The sequence below is a fragment of the Mastigoproctus giganteus genome, chromosome 12 (genome assembly GCF_048544385.1).
Source record: "Mastigoproctus giganteus isolate SK-2022 chromosome 12, ASM4854438v1, whole genome shotgun sequence".
Lineage (NCBI taxonomy): Eukaryota > Metazoa > Arthropoda > Arachnida > Uropygi > Thelyphonidae > Mastigoproctus > Mastigoproctus giganteus.
The window spans coordinates 62,942,590-62,960,308 of record NC_143586.1 but is presented as its reverse complement, the minus strand read 5'-3'; the positions used below and the strand labels follow the sequence as shown (position 1 = coordinate 62,960,308).

Genomic DNA, 17,719 nt, shown 5'->3' with positions numbered 1-17,719 from the left:
TACTTCCATTGTGTTTAACATGTAGCAAAAAACGTTCAAACAATAAATAAACAAACGTAGAAAGATGTTTTTTTGACTAAACATGATACAGTTGCCAAAACGTATCCAGCTGATGAGTCAAGAAAAAAGGCTGTAAAACGAGTAGCAACAGAAAATGTTGTTAACAAAGAATTCATTGTCAAAGTGGATTAAATCATCAAGCAATATAAATGCTGCTAGTTTTGTAGTTGCACGTGAAATTGTAACATGGAGGAAGCATTTATGAATGGCGAACACATAAAAGAATGATTTATTAAAATGTTGAAAAATCTTTTCAGCAATTTTTAAAACAAAACAGAAATAATTACAAAAACTAAAGAAATGTCAATATTTGCAAAAACTGTAAGGAACAGTGCTTTACTAATGGCCAAAGATGTAACCAGTCAGCAGATTATGGACCTAAAAGTCAGCATCAGGATTTTCTATAGCCTGTGATGAATCATGTGATGTTGGTGATATCGCACAAGTTGTCCTTGTTTGAAAATATATAAATTCTAAAGGACTCTAAGAAGAACCGCTTGATTTACTGCCACTTACAGGACAAATACATGTAGAGGGTATAAAAACTGCAATTATTGAATGCTTCAAAAATAAAGGAATATGAACAAAATAATTTGTATCACAACCGATGGAGAGCCGAACATGATGGGTGAGAATAAAGGTTTCATTAATTTATTTAGAAAAAACATTTCACACAATGTGTTTTCCTTTCACTGTATAATTCATCAAGAGGCACTTTGCTTGCATATGTTTCCAAAAGAGATAACAGTGATGGATTTGGTCATAAAGATAATCAATAAAATAATGGCAAGACTACTATATCATCGACAATTCAGTGAACATGACGAAGTTGATTGTCAATATGTTGACCTTCTCATGCATAACAGCATTAGATGGCTTTCTAGATTTGCTGCTTGCCTTGATGAAATGAAAGTATTTTTAAGACAGAAGGATATGAATGCCGAATATGAAGAGCTAGAAGGCACTGATTGGTTACAAAAATTCTATTTTATGGCAGATGTGACTTCACATTTAAATGTGTTAAATAAGAAATTACAAGGAAAAGGTAACACAGCAGATATGCCTTTAGAAGTTCTTTCATTTAAACACAAATTATGTTTTTGACTAAACATGATACAGTTTTGACTAACAAGATTAACAAGATTATTATTACATCCAAATTATTACATTTTCCAATGTTAAAAAATATCGAGGAGGTACTGAAAATAATTCCAATCCTATTAATTTGCCATTTTTTCAACAAATGATTGTCAAAATGTGTACCAAATTTAGCTATAGATTTGAGGATTTTAGGAAGGAGAAGGCGACATTATCATTTTTAGTCAAACCTCTTGAAGGAAATGCAATACACTGAACTGCTCTGAAAGAGGGGGGAATCGGTCTCTTTACCCTTGAGACAAGGGACCACAATTTCCTGCATGGAAGCTGCAAGCACTCTATCCCATAAGTATTGTAAGACCTTAGAAAGTTGAGCAGTTCGGTATACCACATTTCCTGCCATGACTGCTATGTTGGTGAATCTGGCAGGAGGTTCAAAGATAAAATCTCTGAACACAAGAGAGTAATCCGTTCTGCAGATTTGGAACACTCAGCAATTTTGGAGCACTTCTGTTCTATCCAGTATGACATCCCATGCCCCGACATTGAAATTATCGACCGATCCCGCCACTACCATCGTCGTGTCTGGTTGGAATTGCTCCACATTGTGTTGTCACGATTCCTTTAACCGGAACAAAGGAGGTCGCATCCATTCCATCATTGAGGCAGCCATCCTCCTGAATGATAAATGTTGGTGCATGCAGCACACCCAGGCATTGCGGTTACAATCACAGGCCTCTACTTCCAACTGCTGATTGTTATCTGCACCTGACAAGCATTTCACCTCGCATGACCAGGCACATGACATTCTTTATTATTTTAGTAATAACGCTCATTCCCAACTGAGGAAGGATAACAAGTCCAAGAGCTTTTGGTGATTTATTTACTTTATTTTTTAACTTATTTTAACTTGTTTCTGATATTACAGAGTTTTTATCCAAAAACCTGTGTTTTATCCTTCTTCTCAGTAAAACTGAATTATATTCCTATAATGAATCTGAGAACAGAGGCTTCTTTCAATTCAAGTTAAACTTTTACTAATTAACCTTTAATTTTAAAAATTATCTCAGCCATTATTATTTTTTTACTGTTCTACTTTCCTACAGATACTTCCAAGGGCACTGTTCTTTTGAACTGGCATCTGTAATTCTCCAGGCTCTCCAAAACCAATCTGAACATATGCCTCAACTAAGCACCTAACCAATGCCCAATTCCCAACTCATAGAACCAACTTTTCCTCATTTCCTTATTTATCCCTTCTACTTCTGTTCTCTGAAACAAGCTTCCTTTATATGTACTTTGTAAAAATTACAATCTACAGAAATCAAAGCTTAATGTCTTTTTTTTTTTTTTTTTGTAGTTGTTGGCGCATCGGCTTCTGTGGCCATAGTGCACCTCCCAAGGTTTTTGCAGTACTTGATCCAAGCCCGAGGCGGGATTCGAACCCGCGACCTTTGGGTTGCCAGGCAGGCACTTGACCCACCCGGCTAGCCCGGTCGGCAAGCTTAACGTCAACAAGTATCTTGTTTTCTCAGCCTTCAACCCCTGCTTGTGTTTATATTTCATAAAAAAATAAATAAAATGAAATAAAACTTTTTTTAACATAAAAATTTTCATCTTAATTTTATTTCTAACAATAATCTCACTCTAATATTTGACTATAAAGGGAAAAAAAAATGCCTGAAAATTTTTGCAAGCTTGCAAATTCCCTGATCAAATTCATTCCAGCTGGTTTGCATACTGTTTACAAATGCATTCATGAAAAGTTTAAGTGTGATAGACAGCAAACTCAACATTTGCAGGGGATATGTTCTTGGAAAACAAAGGAAATATCAAAACTCTGAATATTCAAGACCGAAGCAACTTGGAAAAAAGGAGGCTAGGTGGACATTTCTTTACGAAATTAAAGTAAACATTCATGACCAACAAGAAAAATATAAACATCATGTTTTGTATGAAGAATAAATATAAAATGAAATGCAAAAAAAAAAAAAAAAAAAACTAACTCACCAATGACACTGAAAAGATGAGGGTGACTAACAGAGGACAGATTAGAGGTCTTCTTGAAGCTCTTTCTAGAAAGGTTACTTATTACTTGTTAGAGTTTGTAGCACTGTCAAATTCATTTGTTATAGATGTTTACTTCATTTTTCTCTATGGGTCCAATCCTCAAATTTTATACTATGTCCCATCAAAGGAACCATTTCAAACATCTTGTCAGTTAAAGCCTTAGGCATGTCCAAAATCTCTACCAGCGTCTGAAGCAACAGCTGCAACCTCTGAATCATGTCATTATTCTTCTTTACTGCTTTCACCTTGCATTCTTTGGGATTACCAAAACCTTCTCTATTCTCTCCTGCTCTTCTACTGATGAAATGCCTTTCAGGTCTTTCACCACAGACAACAGTTTCATTACAAGTCTGTGATCTGATTTCATTTAGAGATTTATCTATATCTGTTATGCAGCTAATGATGTCTTTTCTAAAAATCACTGACTAACATAGAGAAACTACTCTCCATTTGGTCGAGAATTCTCCCAAATGTGTGATGGGTGTAATTGACTTAAACGTTGTGGTGATGAGACCCTGACCAACTGGATCAGGCTCTCATCTACACCTCTGCAGAATAATTACATCCATATAAGTGCAAATATATATGCTGGAAATGTAATGTATGCTTGCAGAGAAGCTACCTGGAAATAATCAAGACTACAAATATTTAAATCTGCAAATAACTAGGGTTTGGTGTATTTCATATTTTGTTGTTTAGTAAAGGTAATTTTGCACAGGATAAACAAAATAACTTAAGAGTGAGCAAGATAAATCTTACCTGCATTTTTGTTCCTGTACATATTTCAGATCTTTCAAATTTGTTTCCCAAGGTAATAAACCACACAGCCACTGAAGCATGTTATAGCCTAATATTTCAAGGTCACCACGCCTTGACTGTGATACTTAAAAATAAAAACTTGTTAAAAACAAATCCAAGCACCACCAAAATATTAAAAAATATTCAAAGAACAAAAATGATAAAGATTACTCAGTTTTTCATTCATAACATCAATTATAGTGTAATACATAAATACATTTTTCCACTGTACAATGATTTGACTTTAATGCTTGGCTTTAGTAATACATTAAAAATGATTATGATTTTAACTAATTTTGTCATAGTGAAAACTGAGAATGATGATGCAGTCAAAGTCATGTGTATGTGATCACAAGGATCTGAAATGAAATTCTATCAACACTAGTATTTTCAACTTTCTTCAGTGCCAGCAGAAATGTGTAAATTTTTCTGGTTATTTGGTGAAAGAGTGACAACGTGTCCAGGTATTTCTGGAGTGATTTTCACTTTTTGTACCTCTCTTTCTTGAGTAAAATAAATTAGTCAATACTAGAAACCACCCCTCATTACTATTCACTGCAAAAATAATTTTTTTGCATTCCAGATGCAAATAATAATTTGACATATACATTTTGACATTAACATTAGTAGAGGCATACGATGCATGAAAGCAAGCTGCTACAGCATAAGCCAAAAAAACAGAAAAAAAACTTCCCATTTCATCCATCCATTTGCTCCAAAAGTTTCTCCAATTCTTTCCTGAATTTATTTAAGCTATCAACTTACACAACGACAGATGGAAGTTTGTTCCAGCAATCAACTATCCACTGCCACAAATTTAAACAGATACGCCAACCATTTAAAACTGATTTAATAATAAAATAAAATAATACAAAAGACTGTAAAATAATATTTACAAAAATTGATTATTTACAAAAAACTAGTTTGAAACAAAAATATAAAATAAAATAAGTAAAAATGCATTAAAATATAGATTTAAAAGCGATAAAAACACTATTGAAGCTTTCGGAGGTGTCTACCTCCTTCCTCAGCAATAATGAAACTTAAGCAACACATCCTTAAGAAACTGGTATTTAAGGATGTGTTGCTTAAGTTTCATTATTGCTGAGGAAGGAGGCAAACACCTCCGAAAGCTTCAATAGTGTTTTTATCGTTTTTAAATTTATATTTTAATGCATTTTAACTTATTTACTTATTTTATTTTATATTTTTGTTTCAAACTAGTTTTTTTGTAAATAATCAATTTTTGTAAATATTATTTTACAGACTTTTGTATTATTTTATTTTATTATTAAATTAGTTTTAAACGGTTGGTGTATCTATTTAAATTTGTGGTATGAATAATCCCAACCTTAGGGGCCTTATTGCAGATATAACTATCCACCGGATAAAGGCAAATTTCTGCACATCTATTCAACAACTGTTTTTCCTCAATTTCAGTTTATGCCCCCTCAGGTTTGTAATCCGAGCAAGAGGAAGAATCCCATTAACATTGAGCCTATTCAATCCATTCAAGGCCTTGTAGATCTCAATCAGATCACCTCGCAGGTGCCTAGTCTGGCATATTGTTCCTCATGAAGATTTCTGTATAAACTGAAGGAGTGTAGCATTAAGAGCAAGTTAATGCTGTGGATAAAGGAATGGGTCAATGACAGAAGACTGGCTAATGTTATTAGTGGAGACCCTGATTCAAAACTTGGCCACTTTTCTATATATTAATGATATTGATGAAGGCATGTCAAGCTTAATGTCTAAGTTTGCAGATAATACAAATTGTTTGTTATTGTTATTTGGTTTTTTTTTAGGAGCATTAGCAACTAAGGCCATATTGCTCTGGAGATATGCAGTGGTCATTCCCTGACCTTTCCGCATCCTCCGTATTTGGTGGTCACGGGCTCGAAGCCCGGTCTAATCAAGAAGCATGTGCTACACACTGCTGCTCCTGCACACTGATCTCCTCACAGCATCTGTGAGGAGATCAGATTGAAATGTTTTAGGCTTTAAATGAATTGAATAAATTGAACAGTGATGGCATCGTTACTATTTCTCAAATTTCACATGTAAAGGGGATATAAATTTAAACTAAAAAAGAATGGTTGCAGGATAGATATGTGAAATTTGCATTCAGTTTGAGAGTAATTGATTGTTGAAACAAACCTCCATTTGATGTTTTGGAAGGGCAGTTTGAATAAATTTGTGATGGGCATAACTGAATGAATTTGTGATGGGCATAACTGAATGAATTTGTGATGGGCATAACTGAATGAAAAATAATCGATTATATGCAAATCAGTTGATTACCAAATTGACAACAATACCACTCAAACAACAGTTCCATCCCTTTTTATATTCACCCATGAGCCAAAACATTATGATCACCAATGTTTCCATGAGTGATACATCCCTCCGTAACTAGAAGTGAAGCCACCAACCGACACATCACACATAGTGATGGCATGGCTAGTGCCTGTCAATTCATCAGCATGAGGAGCGTGCAATGGGAAAGGGAAGGACCCGACAAAGTTTGAATGGGGAATGATTTGAAGTGCTAGGAAGGAGAGCCAGCATCTTGGCAATGACAGGCACTGTCAGCAGTTTGAGGGCCACCATAGTGAAGGTGTCACAGGAATGGTCCAAAGAGGGAGACACAGCCACCCAACGTGTCAGGACAGGAAGAGCACCACTGGTTGACAGTTTGAGGTGAATGGTGGTTGACATGTGCTGTCCAGGGCAACAGATGGTGCACAATCCCTCAACTACCAGCAGACTACAATCAGGGTGCACAGAGAAACGTTTCTGAGCACACAATCCAGCAGAAGCTCTTGCAGATAGGCATATGAAATAGACAAACTGCTTGTGCATCCATGTTGACCAACTGTCATTGATACTTCCATCAGTGGGCACGTAAGCACTGTTCCTGGACACAGAATTACTGGAAAAGTTATCTAGTCTGATGAACCAAGGTTCCAGTTCCATCACGTCAATGGACAGATGCATATTCAATGGTGAGGAGGTGAACAACTATAACCAGACTGCACAATTGGCTGAAAAGAAGCCAGCAGCAGTGGTATCTCAACTTGGGGGATGTTTTCATGGACATTACTGGGTCCTCCTCATCCCCAGTGAACATACTCTCACCACCAGATCCTACCTTGGCATTATTTTGGACCAAGTTTTTCCCTATCCAGATGGCACTGGACCCTTTCAACAAGACAATGCCCCGTCGCAAGGCTTGCATTGTGCACGAATGGTACTAGGATCGCATCCAAGCATTTCATGTGTTTCCTGGCTACCAAATTCACCTGATATCATTCCCACTGAATATTTTGGGATGTGGTGGAATATAGCATTCACCAGACCAAGGCAGTGTCTTGCTGAGTTGCTGAACTTTAGGACATCCTTCCAGTCTCGTGGAGTCAATGCCATGCCAGGTGCAAGTGGTTATACCAGCAAAAGATGCCGTAACATGCTATTAGGTAGGTGGCCATAATCCTTTGGCTGAGTATGTTCACCCCCACCCCCATAACAGTACTTTAGTTTTGATATCAGAACTGACTGAATCCCTCCATTGATTCCATAATCAACTAATTTTCAAATAATAAATTATACTACTGCCATAATCAATTATGTTATTATCACTCTCAATTATGACCAACACTAATAAATTTAAGGAAGGAGGAGAGAGGGATATACAGATAAAGTGGGTAGTTTTTTTCTGGACTGATGCTGAATAAGCTTGCTTCCTTTCATTCAACTATTAATTACTTGTCACTACTAATACAAATGATACTCACCTCCATTATGAGCATCCCTACTCGTAAATTCCACAGTGCCATCATGAGCTTTACGTTTGTCTTCCTTATATAGTTTATGTTTGCCATTAAGAATGTATTTACTTGCAAGGCCATAATCTACTAAGAATACCTATTCAATAAAAAATTATATTGTAGAAATAGCTGACATTAAAAAAAACATACACATTTAATTGAGTGAGAGAATATTTGTTCTCATAATTATAATGTATTCAAGAAATCCACCTATTTAAAAGATGATAAAAAGCCTAAATAACATCAACTAAGAAGGCTATAATAGTGCTATAATACATATTTCTAAAATTTATATTTCAGAAATATTTGACATAAAAGAATGTTTGTTCTCATAATTAACAATGTCTTTAAGAAATCCTTATATTTAAACATGTTAAAATTCCCAAATAATATCAACTAGGAAGGCGATAATAGTATCTACTACATTTAAAGAGAATTATTGTTTGGTATAAAATAATAACTTCCAATACACCTAAGGAAAATACACCTAAGGTATTTTGTTTTCAGACTGAGGAGACAGTTCTTTTTGTCTACTTTGTGATGCAGTGCATAGAACAAATATAGCTGGTTCAAGTAGGTTTAGTACATCCGAGATTTGCACAAAAACAATAACTGTAATGAGTTTTAGCCTAAAGTACCTGACTAACTTATTACAGCTCTCTGACAGAAGCCAACCAAGGGAAAAACTGGGCAGGTCACCAATTATGCTACAAATACATTACATTATAGTCATACAATTCAAATCTTGTTTATACTCCAGCACAACCACAGGTCAATGGAGTTTACAATAAATCAATCAATAAAAATGTTAGTCGTATTTAGCAGTCACGGGCTTGAACCCTGGTAAACTCAAAGAGCAGGTGCTATTGCACTCGCACCCGACCACTCAGCCACGTCAGGCCTCTCATAACACAAAAGTAGAACTGCAAACTGGTGAGAAGCCTGGGTCACTCAACATAGCCAAAGGAGTAGCATAATTGTATTACCATTTAATGATAATATAGTTCATTTCTTTCAGAGCAAAATAGAGCAAATTCAGCATCAGAATTAGAAAACTTAAGAGTATCAGGGAAAATTCTGACTGTTTTTTTTTTCACCATTTTTCGCAGCAAATTTTAACACTTCACTACTGATTTAGTCTAAATCAATAAGAACACTATCCTAATTTAATAGCTTTTTCATTTCACAATAATAATTTTTATTATTGACCAATTATTATTTTTTTCCTCCTCCTTTCTTGTGTACTACCAACTATCAGGGCGCCTCCGTAGCCAGGTGGGCAGGACCGGCAGTGCATAGCACACGCTTCTTGATTAGACCGGGGTTCGAGCCCGTCACCACCAAATACGGAAAGGTCAGGGAATGACCACCGCATATCTCCGGAGCAATATGGCCTTAGTTGCTAATGCTCCTACAAACCAAATAACAAACAACCAACCATCAGAATTATCAAAAACCAAACATTTCAGTTTTTGCTTTGATGCAAACATTACAACAGAAATATGGTCTCCGTATACTTTCAGCAAAAGGTGCAGATGCATTATTTAATCATAATAATGCTTTAACATTTTCATTTTTTCACTTAATTTTTTCTTTTGAATAGTTTTATTTCTTTTATAGTGATTGTGAAACCATTCTGAAAAAATGTTAAGTACTGTATCATTAAATCCTTGTTTAGGAAAAAGCTATTCTACATAAATAAAAAACAAGCAGTCTTAATTAGTGTGTGTGTCTTGTATTAGATAGACCCTATTCAGTTTTTCTTTTAGGTTACAATTTAAGGAAGTGGGAAAAAAAAAAAAAAAAAAGATTACATCTAATACATTCTAAAGGGCCTCAACATCTGGTTAGTATGGGCTTGGCACACCCAGAGTCCTGAGCTGAATATCATCATTCTTCTCTTCCTTGATGATTCCCTTCTACTTCTCTCTCTCTCTCTCTCTCTCTCTCTCTCTCTCTCTCTCTCTCTCTCAGGGTAACTCGGAAATTTTTTTTTTAGCTGGTGCAGCATAAGCCTCATACTTCCTTGCACTACATGGCTAGTAATAATAAAAGATAGATCAATTAATGTTGACACTGAGATAACAAGCATTTTTTGTTACACACTGGTGTCCTGTTAGTAGAAAAAGTTTGCCATAAGAAGTGGGATTCATTATATAGATATTTTATTATATATATAATTAATTTCTACCTTAAAAATCAAAGAAGTCTGATAGATATAGTGATCAATGATATGTACACAGATTAGATTAACTCACTGCTTACTACAAATTTAAATTACATCCAACCTTTAGAACTACTTAAATACAGCAATACCTCGCTTAGCACGGCTTCAAACAGCACAGGTTTCACTATAACATGGTTTTCAATTAAGTTTAAGTTGAAAATTTACTGTACATATTAAAACTCATTCAACAGCCTAGACATGTACTCTATATATACAAAGGGTACTAGGAAAGTTTTGCAATACAGCTTTGTTTATTTAATTTTTTCAAAGTAATTTCCTCTACATTCAATACACCTCTCCATCATCTTTAAACCAGTTCTGCCAAGTTTCACTAGGGAGTAAAGCACACTCGTTGTCCCAAGCCCGTAGAAGGTCCTCATCACTGGAAAACCGCCTCCCTTTTAGCTTCATTTTCACATGCGGGAACAGTGCAAAGTCGCAGGGAGCAAGGTCTGGCCTGTAGGGAGGGTGCTCGAGAAGTTTCAGTCCTGTCGTGGTCAAATATTCGGTGCAGGCTTTGGCGCGGTGAGCTGGAGCATTTTCGTGACGGAAGTACCAGGTGTCCATTCTTGACTTTGGCCGCAGGTTCTTCATAGATCCAATGACTTTAGGCAGGCATTGTTCAGTATACCACTTAGCTGTGACTGTCTTCTGCGTGTCCAAAACGACACGTTCCACAATTCCACTCGATTTGAAAAATACAGCTATCATTTTCTTCTTTACAGATCGGGATTTTCTGACAATTACGGGTGTGTCGTCATCATCAAAGACCCAAACTTTGTTTTGAGCCTTGGTCGGCAGATCGTAATAGTACAGCCAAGTCTCGTCACCTGTCACGATGTTGTTCACATACCAAGATTGTCCCTTATCAAACTTTTTTAACATCTCCCGGCACCAAGTCACACGTCGTGTCATCTGCTCTTCAGTCAGTTGATGCGGCACCCAGAGAGAACAAAGTTTCTTCACGTGCAAATGATCTTGCAGAATCGAACGAATTGCTGGTGCATTTAGACCCAAAGTATCCTCTATCTGTTGGTAGGTCACTCGCCTGTTTTCGTCAAGCATTTTCCTCACAGCAGTAACGTTTTCCTCCGTAACTGACGTTCGTGGCCTTCCCGGCCTCTCAGAATCCTCCAGAGTGAAATTTCCCCTTTGGAATTCTCTATACCACCTGAATATCGTTGTACGATGTGGACAATCATCATCTAGTGCAAGAGTCATTTCTTCTAAGCACTGGTCTATGGTTAAACCACGCACGAAATTATACCGCAAAACTGTCCTTATCTCATTTCGTGACCACGATGCCATCGCAAGCACTTTACACTCTCACTACTAATGAATAACTGAGCCCATCGACTTGGTGCGGCGGCTACTATGCACGTATGAACATGTCTCAACATGCAGCAACAAGCAGCTTCCTGTGATTCATTGTTGCGTCATATTGCAAAACTTTCCTAGCACCCTTTGTATGCTGTGTTGTCATAGCCTAGGTACGGTACAATATGCTGCAGTGCCAATTCTATTCTCACATGCACATGTGACAATAGCTCCCGTCAGGCAGTCAGCTGCAACATGCAACAGTGTTCAGTATTCACCTTGTTTTTGAGAAGACGTGATAGCTTTTCAAACTTTTGATTTCACATTTTTTTACCCCTTTAAATACGATCGAAAATATATCTTCATCTTGGCTAGAAATCACTGCCAACAACATGCATTCTTTTGGCAGCATGTTTTTCCCTATTTGGTAAATTATTTCACTGGTTTTGAATCGCAAGTTCAGACAACTGCCGAAGACATTGTGAAGATCAGAAAAGACTTGGATTCGAAACTTTGGACACTGTCAATGTATGTGACTGCATTGACTCACGTGCAAGTGACTTAGATGGCGCAATTCTCCTTGAAATTGATGAACAAACTGCATATGAAGAAGAGGAAAACAATTCTGAAGTGGCACCAAAACTATTTTCAACAGAAGAGTGGAGAAAGTTTTTCGGGGGGGGGGGGGTTGACATGGCCTGCGAGGCAATTATGAATGGAAATCCGAATGTTGAACATAGCATCAAGATACGGCAAATTTTACAAGATGAGATTCGATGCTACAAAGACTTGAACGCCAAGAAAAAGAAAAGAAAACTTCACCAGACTTCATTATTGAAATACCTAAATAAACAACTGCCTTTTTAAAGCTTTTTTCTTGTCTGTAATGATGTTACCTTTTCATTAAAAAATTTTTACAATTTTTTTTATTTCGAACCCTTTTAATTGGCTATCAAGTGCAAATTGTTTATAGATTTATTATAATTTGTTTATACACTGTTTCTCTGGTATGCATTCAATTAAAATCCATTATAATTATACCTCAATCAGCAGCACAGTTTCACATAACACAATAGTTTTGGTACCAATTATCAGTGCTATGCGGTGTATTGCTGTATTATTTTTAATTTTTTTAATGTCACAAAATGAGAGCAATACAAACGTACATACTGCCAGAAAGCTTAGCCATCTGTGTGTGCTTAACAAGAAGAATTAAAGGACATACAAAAAGATGGAACATGCCCAAATAAGCTAGTGGAAGAAGAAAAATTTATTCACCACAAAATTTTAATAAATGAATATCTGTGTTTGGAAGCAAGTATAAAAAGAATATGGCCTAGTTTATTTAATCAATATAATGAAAAGAACAAAAGAAGATATCCCCACAAAACAGATTAAAGGGACCATATATCTCTGCCTGGGACTGGCTAATAATAGCAATAAGTTCAGTTCTGTCATTAAGCCAGAGGAATTGTAAAGCATTCCTCTGGCTTATGACAGAACTGAACCTCACATCTTTTCCAAATGTGTAATTAGTGGGCACAATACTGTCAGAGAGGAAATTTATTATCTATTCTCTGAACCTATAGTGTAATTACAGATCAAGAAATTAGGTAATAAATTTATCCAAAAGTGTAGTCATACCAGCGAAATACAGGATAAATACCACTACCTGAAACTATTAGGATACCATAACTATTAGGATACCATAGTGGTATTATCCATATTAAATATAATAAATATATTTGATATGGATAATACCACTACAAGAATAATAAAGGGATTTACATGATCCTGTATTGTGTAATCTCAAAGCAAAAACAAATATAAAAATATTCTACTGAACATTTCTGGAATACAAATGTTTTACTTCAACTAGAATACTTGTAATGTGTGCCCCGAATTGTAGAAAATAAAACTATGATACCATTATCATCATGTTGGTCTCTACAAAGTAAGGCTAAGACACTCTTATGCACTCTTAATTCATAACAAAATGAAAGAACTTGAAGTAATTACCTGATTTTTATTATTTTTTCCAAGTAGCAAATTTGAAGCCTTTATATCACTATGGGTATAACCACAATCATGAAGATACTCTAAGATATCAAGCTATGACAAAAGAAAAATTTATTCATAATTTAATATACACTGAATGTATCAGATGATTTATGCATAAGAATTTTAATTGAGAAATAATCATTAAATTCTCATTTAAGCAATACAACCACAATAATTTAATCACAGGTATCGTAAAAGATATACAACAGATTTTACAGACTCAAAAAGAAGACTCCAAATTCAACAATTTGAATTTGATTTTCTTAGTGATATTTGGAATATTACTAAGACATCAAACTGAACATTCCTGGAGAGCAGTTATGATCCACTAGTTGAGAACCAGATATATGGTAAGAGAACATATACAATTACTGTTATTTCATTAAAAAAAAAAAAAAAAAAAATTAGAATGATAAAATGGTATAATAACAATCAGGGTGGGGCATAAGTAGGTTGACAGTAGTACATATGTTCTCTCTATAGAGAATTGATAATGGCAGGCAACCTGAATAACAAGCAATAGTGGTTGCTTCTGAAACTGTTACTAGAGGTATGAAAATGCTGAAATCGAGAAGGCAGTACTGATGTTGGTACACCAGTTAAGTAAGCTACAATCAAATTACCACATTTGTGATAAAATTGATGCAGCCTGCTCCATTACACATCCTCCCAAGATTGATTCACCTCAGGATGGTGTGTACTAAAGAAAAGAAGCAGCTGGTGGTACAAGCCTTTTTCAGGATAAGCTAAGCTAACTGCTATGGACTTTTCCTTTCTGGAGAATGATGAAGGAAAGGTATACAGCAAAACCACATACTGTTGACAACATAAAAGACAAAATAAATTTTCTGTTTATATTCCAGGATGGCCACATGGGACCAGAGGAGTTTACAAAACAGAGCGAATATAGAACAGAACCATACTGATTTGATTGATTGATTGATTGATTTGGTAGTTGTTGGCACATCGGCTTCTGTGGCCATATTGCACCTCCCAAGGTTTTTGCAGTACTTTGATCCAAACCCGAGGCGGGAATCGAACCCGAGACCTTAGGGTTGCCGGGCAGGTACTTTACCCACTCGGCTAGCCCGGTCGGCACAGAACCATACTGAGCAGTCACAGAGGCCAGAACCATAGCCAACTCAAATGTACTACTTGCATACCTACTTTGCATACAAAGATATTGATGATAAAAAAGATCTATGTCAAGATATTTGCAAATGCAGGGAGACTGCCGAACTATGTTAACTGAGATGGGTTGCAATCCAAACATCTACATTATTAATGCGACAATTACTACATCTAGTAATTGTTGCACTGTGCCTAAAAAATGAAGTAACATTTTTATGTGATACTTTTGTTAACTAAATATCAAAATATTTTTTTTATTGATAACAATCAAATTTGTATATCTATAATGATTATATACATAATATTAATTTAGAATAAATAAATTCAGATTACAATTTAAATAAAAGTTATGCAGTGACCATGACATAAAAAAATTGTATTTGTAAATATATTTTTAAGGAGTACACAATATTTTAAGTTCAATCGACCTCTACATAGCATTCTTTACATATCACTAGATGCGATCTCCACCAAAAGCAATTCTAACCCTTATATTGCAGACACAAGTTTTTTTTTTTTTTTATATAAACAAAAGGTTGGTGTTATCAACCTTTTGAAAATTCATATAGACAATAACTTACTTTAATATAGCCCAGTGTTCCCCAATTAAATTTAGTCACGGAACCCTTTTATATTTTTTACAACATAACGGAACCCCTTAAATATTTTTAGCGTAGCACAGAAAAAATAAATAAATATGGCACAGGCGAAAAATTTTCTTGGTTCAAGGTCAAATACCTTTAAATTCTTTATTATTATTAGTATAAAAAAAATACAAAAAACGGATCCAAACAAGGAGCGTAACCAATCATAGCCATTTGCACATCGTTTCCTAGTATTTAGGCACCTCCGTAGCCAGGTGGGAAGGAGCAGCAGTGCATAGCACACGCTTCTTGATTAGACCGGGGTTCAAGCCCGTCACCACCAAATACGGAGGATGCGGAAAGGTCAGGGAATGACCACTGCATATCCCAGAGCAATATGGCCTTAGTTGCTAATGCTCCTAAAAACCAAATAACAAAAAAACCTAGTATTTAGGTAGATAAGTGCGGTAGTATACAGTCGATGTAATGTGCAGGTTCTGAATTACAATTACAAAGGCAGTTTAGTACACAAGCTGTGCAGTAAAAGCGACCTGACCTAAATATTGTCTCGTCTGCCAGATATAAACGTATCTACAATATTTTTAACTTTTAATATGTAAAATTTTTAAAAATTTTTATTTTTTCGCAGAACCTTAATTTTACCTCACGAAACCCCAGGGTTCTGCAGAACACCATTTGGGAAATGCTGATATATAGCCCATTGAGATTGAAATTATACAAGCTTCCATTTTGATGTTAAAGAATGTTTTAGTATCTACCACAGAAAAAAAATTTAGCCATATTTATTAGGCTTCTTTGGCATGTACTGGCAAATGTTGAGTAAATATCAATAATTTTATCAAATAGTTGACATACTGGAGCAATTCTGTCACTTTTTCTTTTTGATCATTCAGATCATCAAAAATTAAACAATTTAAATTTAATAATAATATATTTAAGCCTTTTTTTTGGTAAAAATATTAATAATTATATTTTGGAGCTACCCTCAATTCAACCCCCCCTTGCAATTTTTATTGTCATCACTCTGTTGCTTTTTCTAATCGATTACACATTATAATCAATTATAACATCTGTCTTATAATTACTCAGCTTTTGTATAGAATTTTGCTTTTGTCTTCTCTCTCTCTCCCTCCCAACTTTGTTTTCTAGATGCAAGCTATATTCACCTTCTCCTTTTTTAGATAAGTGAACTAATTATCTAAAAAATTAGCACTAGTTCCGGTCAATGTACATGTTCCAAGTTACCACTCAGTTCCTAAACTTGCTTTTTCATCCTCACCCACTTCTAAAATACATTAGCATCACAGCACATTACCTATGATGCCCTATGGACCTGCCAAGATTTAACAGCTGTCATATGAGCTAGGAAGAGTACAGTAGTCAGAGATGAGGAAGGAGACACTCTGCTATATGGTAACCAAGGTATTTTAAGCTTGACAAATAAAAATTAGAATAATTTTGAATTTACAATTATAATATTGCCATATAGTAGTAATTCTTCATCAGTAGCTTAGGGAATAATAAAAACTGAAAGACTAAAACTTACACTTTGATGCTGAACTGCCCTATAGTTCTGAAATTACTTGTTGTGTAATGCTCATAAATCTTTTGTGTCCATCTAGAGAAGAAATAGTTCTTTGTCATGGTGCTGGGGTTTGGAAGGTCCATTGTGTGATTAGTGGAAAGACAGCATTCATTATCCCCAAATGAATGGAAAGATTGTACTGCTGATCCTGGTTAGTTGGTCTGCCTCTGCCAGTCACCTACTAAAGGTGTTTCTTGATTCTGGATGTTTCAAAGATGAATTAATATTATCATGTGCAATGCTTTACAGATAGGCAGATCTCAGCTGTAGCCTTTCAGATGAGATCTACATAGAAAATTACTACTCCAGCAGAGATGTTTGTCAATGTTCTTCCTGACCAAGGATCTTGGCCAACATGATCTTTGGCAGGTGGACTAACTAGCATAAATTAGTTTTAAATGAACTAAAACTTATTCAATATTCAATATATATTTTTTTTTTATGTAAACCCCAAACACGAGAGATATTAGAACCTATATTACTTAGTACCGTGCTTGGGTTGGAGGTTGAGAAGACGAAAGAAGATATTTGTTGACAGTGGACTTGAACCTCTGTAGACTGTAACTTTCAGGAAATAGGCATGAAGGTTGTTCCAGAAAGCGGCAGTTGAATGAACAAACGAGGAAAATGAAAAGTTGGTTTTGTGAGTTTGAAGTTGGACAGTAAATGGATGTTGGCTGGTGGCGGCACGTGTTCAGACTGTTTTGAAAGAGAGAGCGGGAATTATAAAAGCCAATTCAGAAGAAGTTCTGAAGCCAATTCAGTGTCCATGGAAGTATCTGTAGAAAAGGCATGCAACAGAAACAGTACGTCTATGAGACAGAGAGTGGAGAGACTCTGTTAGAGATAAGTCATTAATTAACCTAACTTCCCTCTTCTGAACAGAATCAAGAACCCTAAGAGAGGTTTTGGGGGCACCACCCCAGATGTGGGAACAATA

General features: G+C 35.6%; 1 protein-coding gene across 2 annotated transcripts in view; it reads right to left on the bottom strand.

Moving 5' to 3' along the window:
- LOC150077116 (serine/threonine-protein kinase VRK1-like) overlaps positions 1-17,719 on the bottom strand; it is a 132,542-nt gene that overhangs the window by 26,292 nt on the left and 88,531 nt on the right. For both annotated transcript variants that reach the window (XM_090386328.1, XM_090386327.1), the window contains 3 exons: positions 13,417-13,509; positions 7,821-7,950; positions 3,988-4,111 (listed from right to left, as the gene is read on the bottom strand). In XM_090386328.1, the coding sequence (XP_090242454.1) occupies positions 3,988-4,111; positions 7,821-7,950; positions 13,417-13,509 (347 nt within the window). The remainder of the gene's footprint in view (positions 1-3,987; positions 4,112-7,820; positions 7,951-13,416; positions 13,510-17,719) is intronic.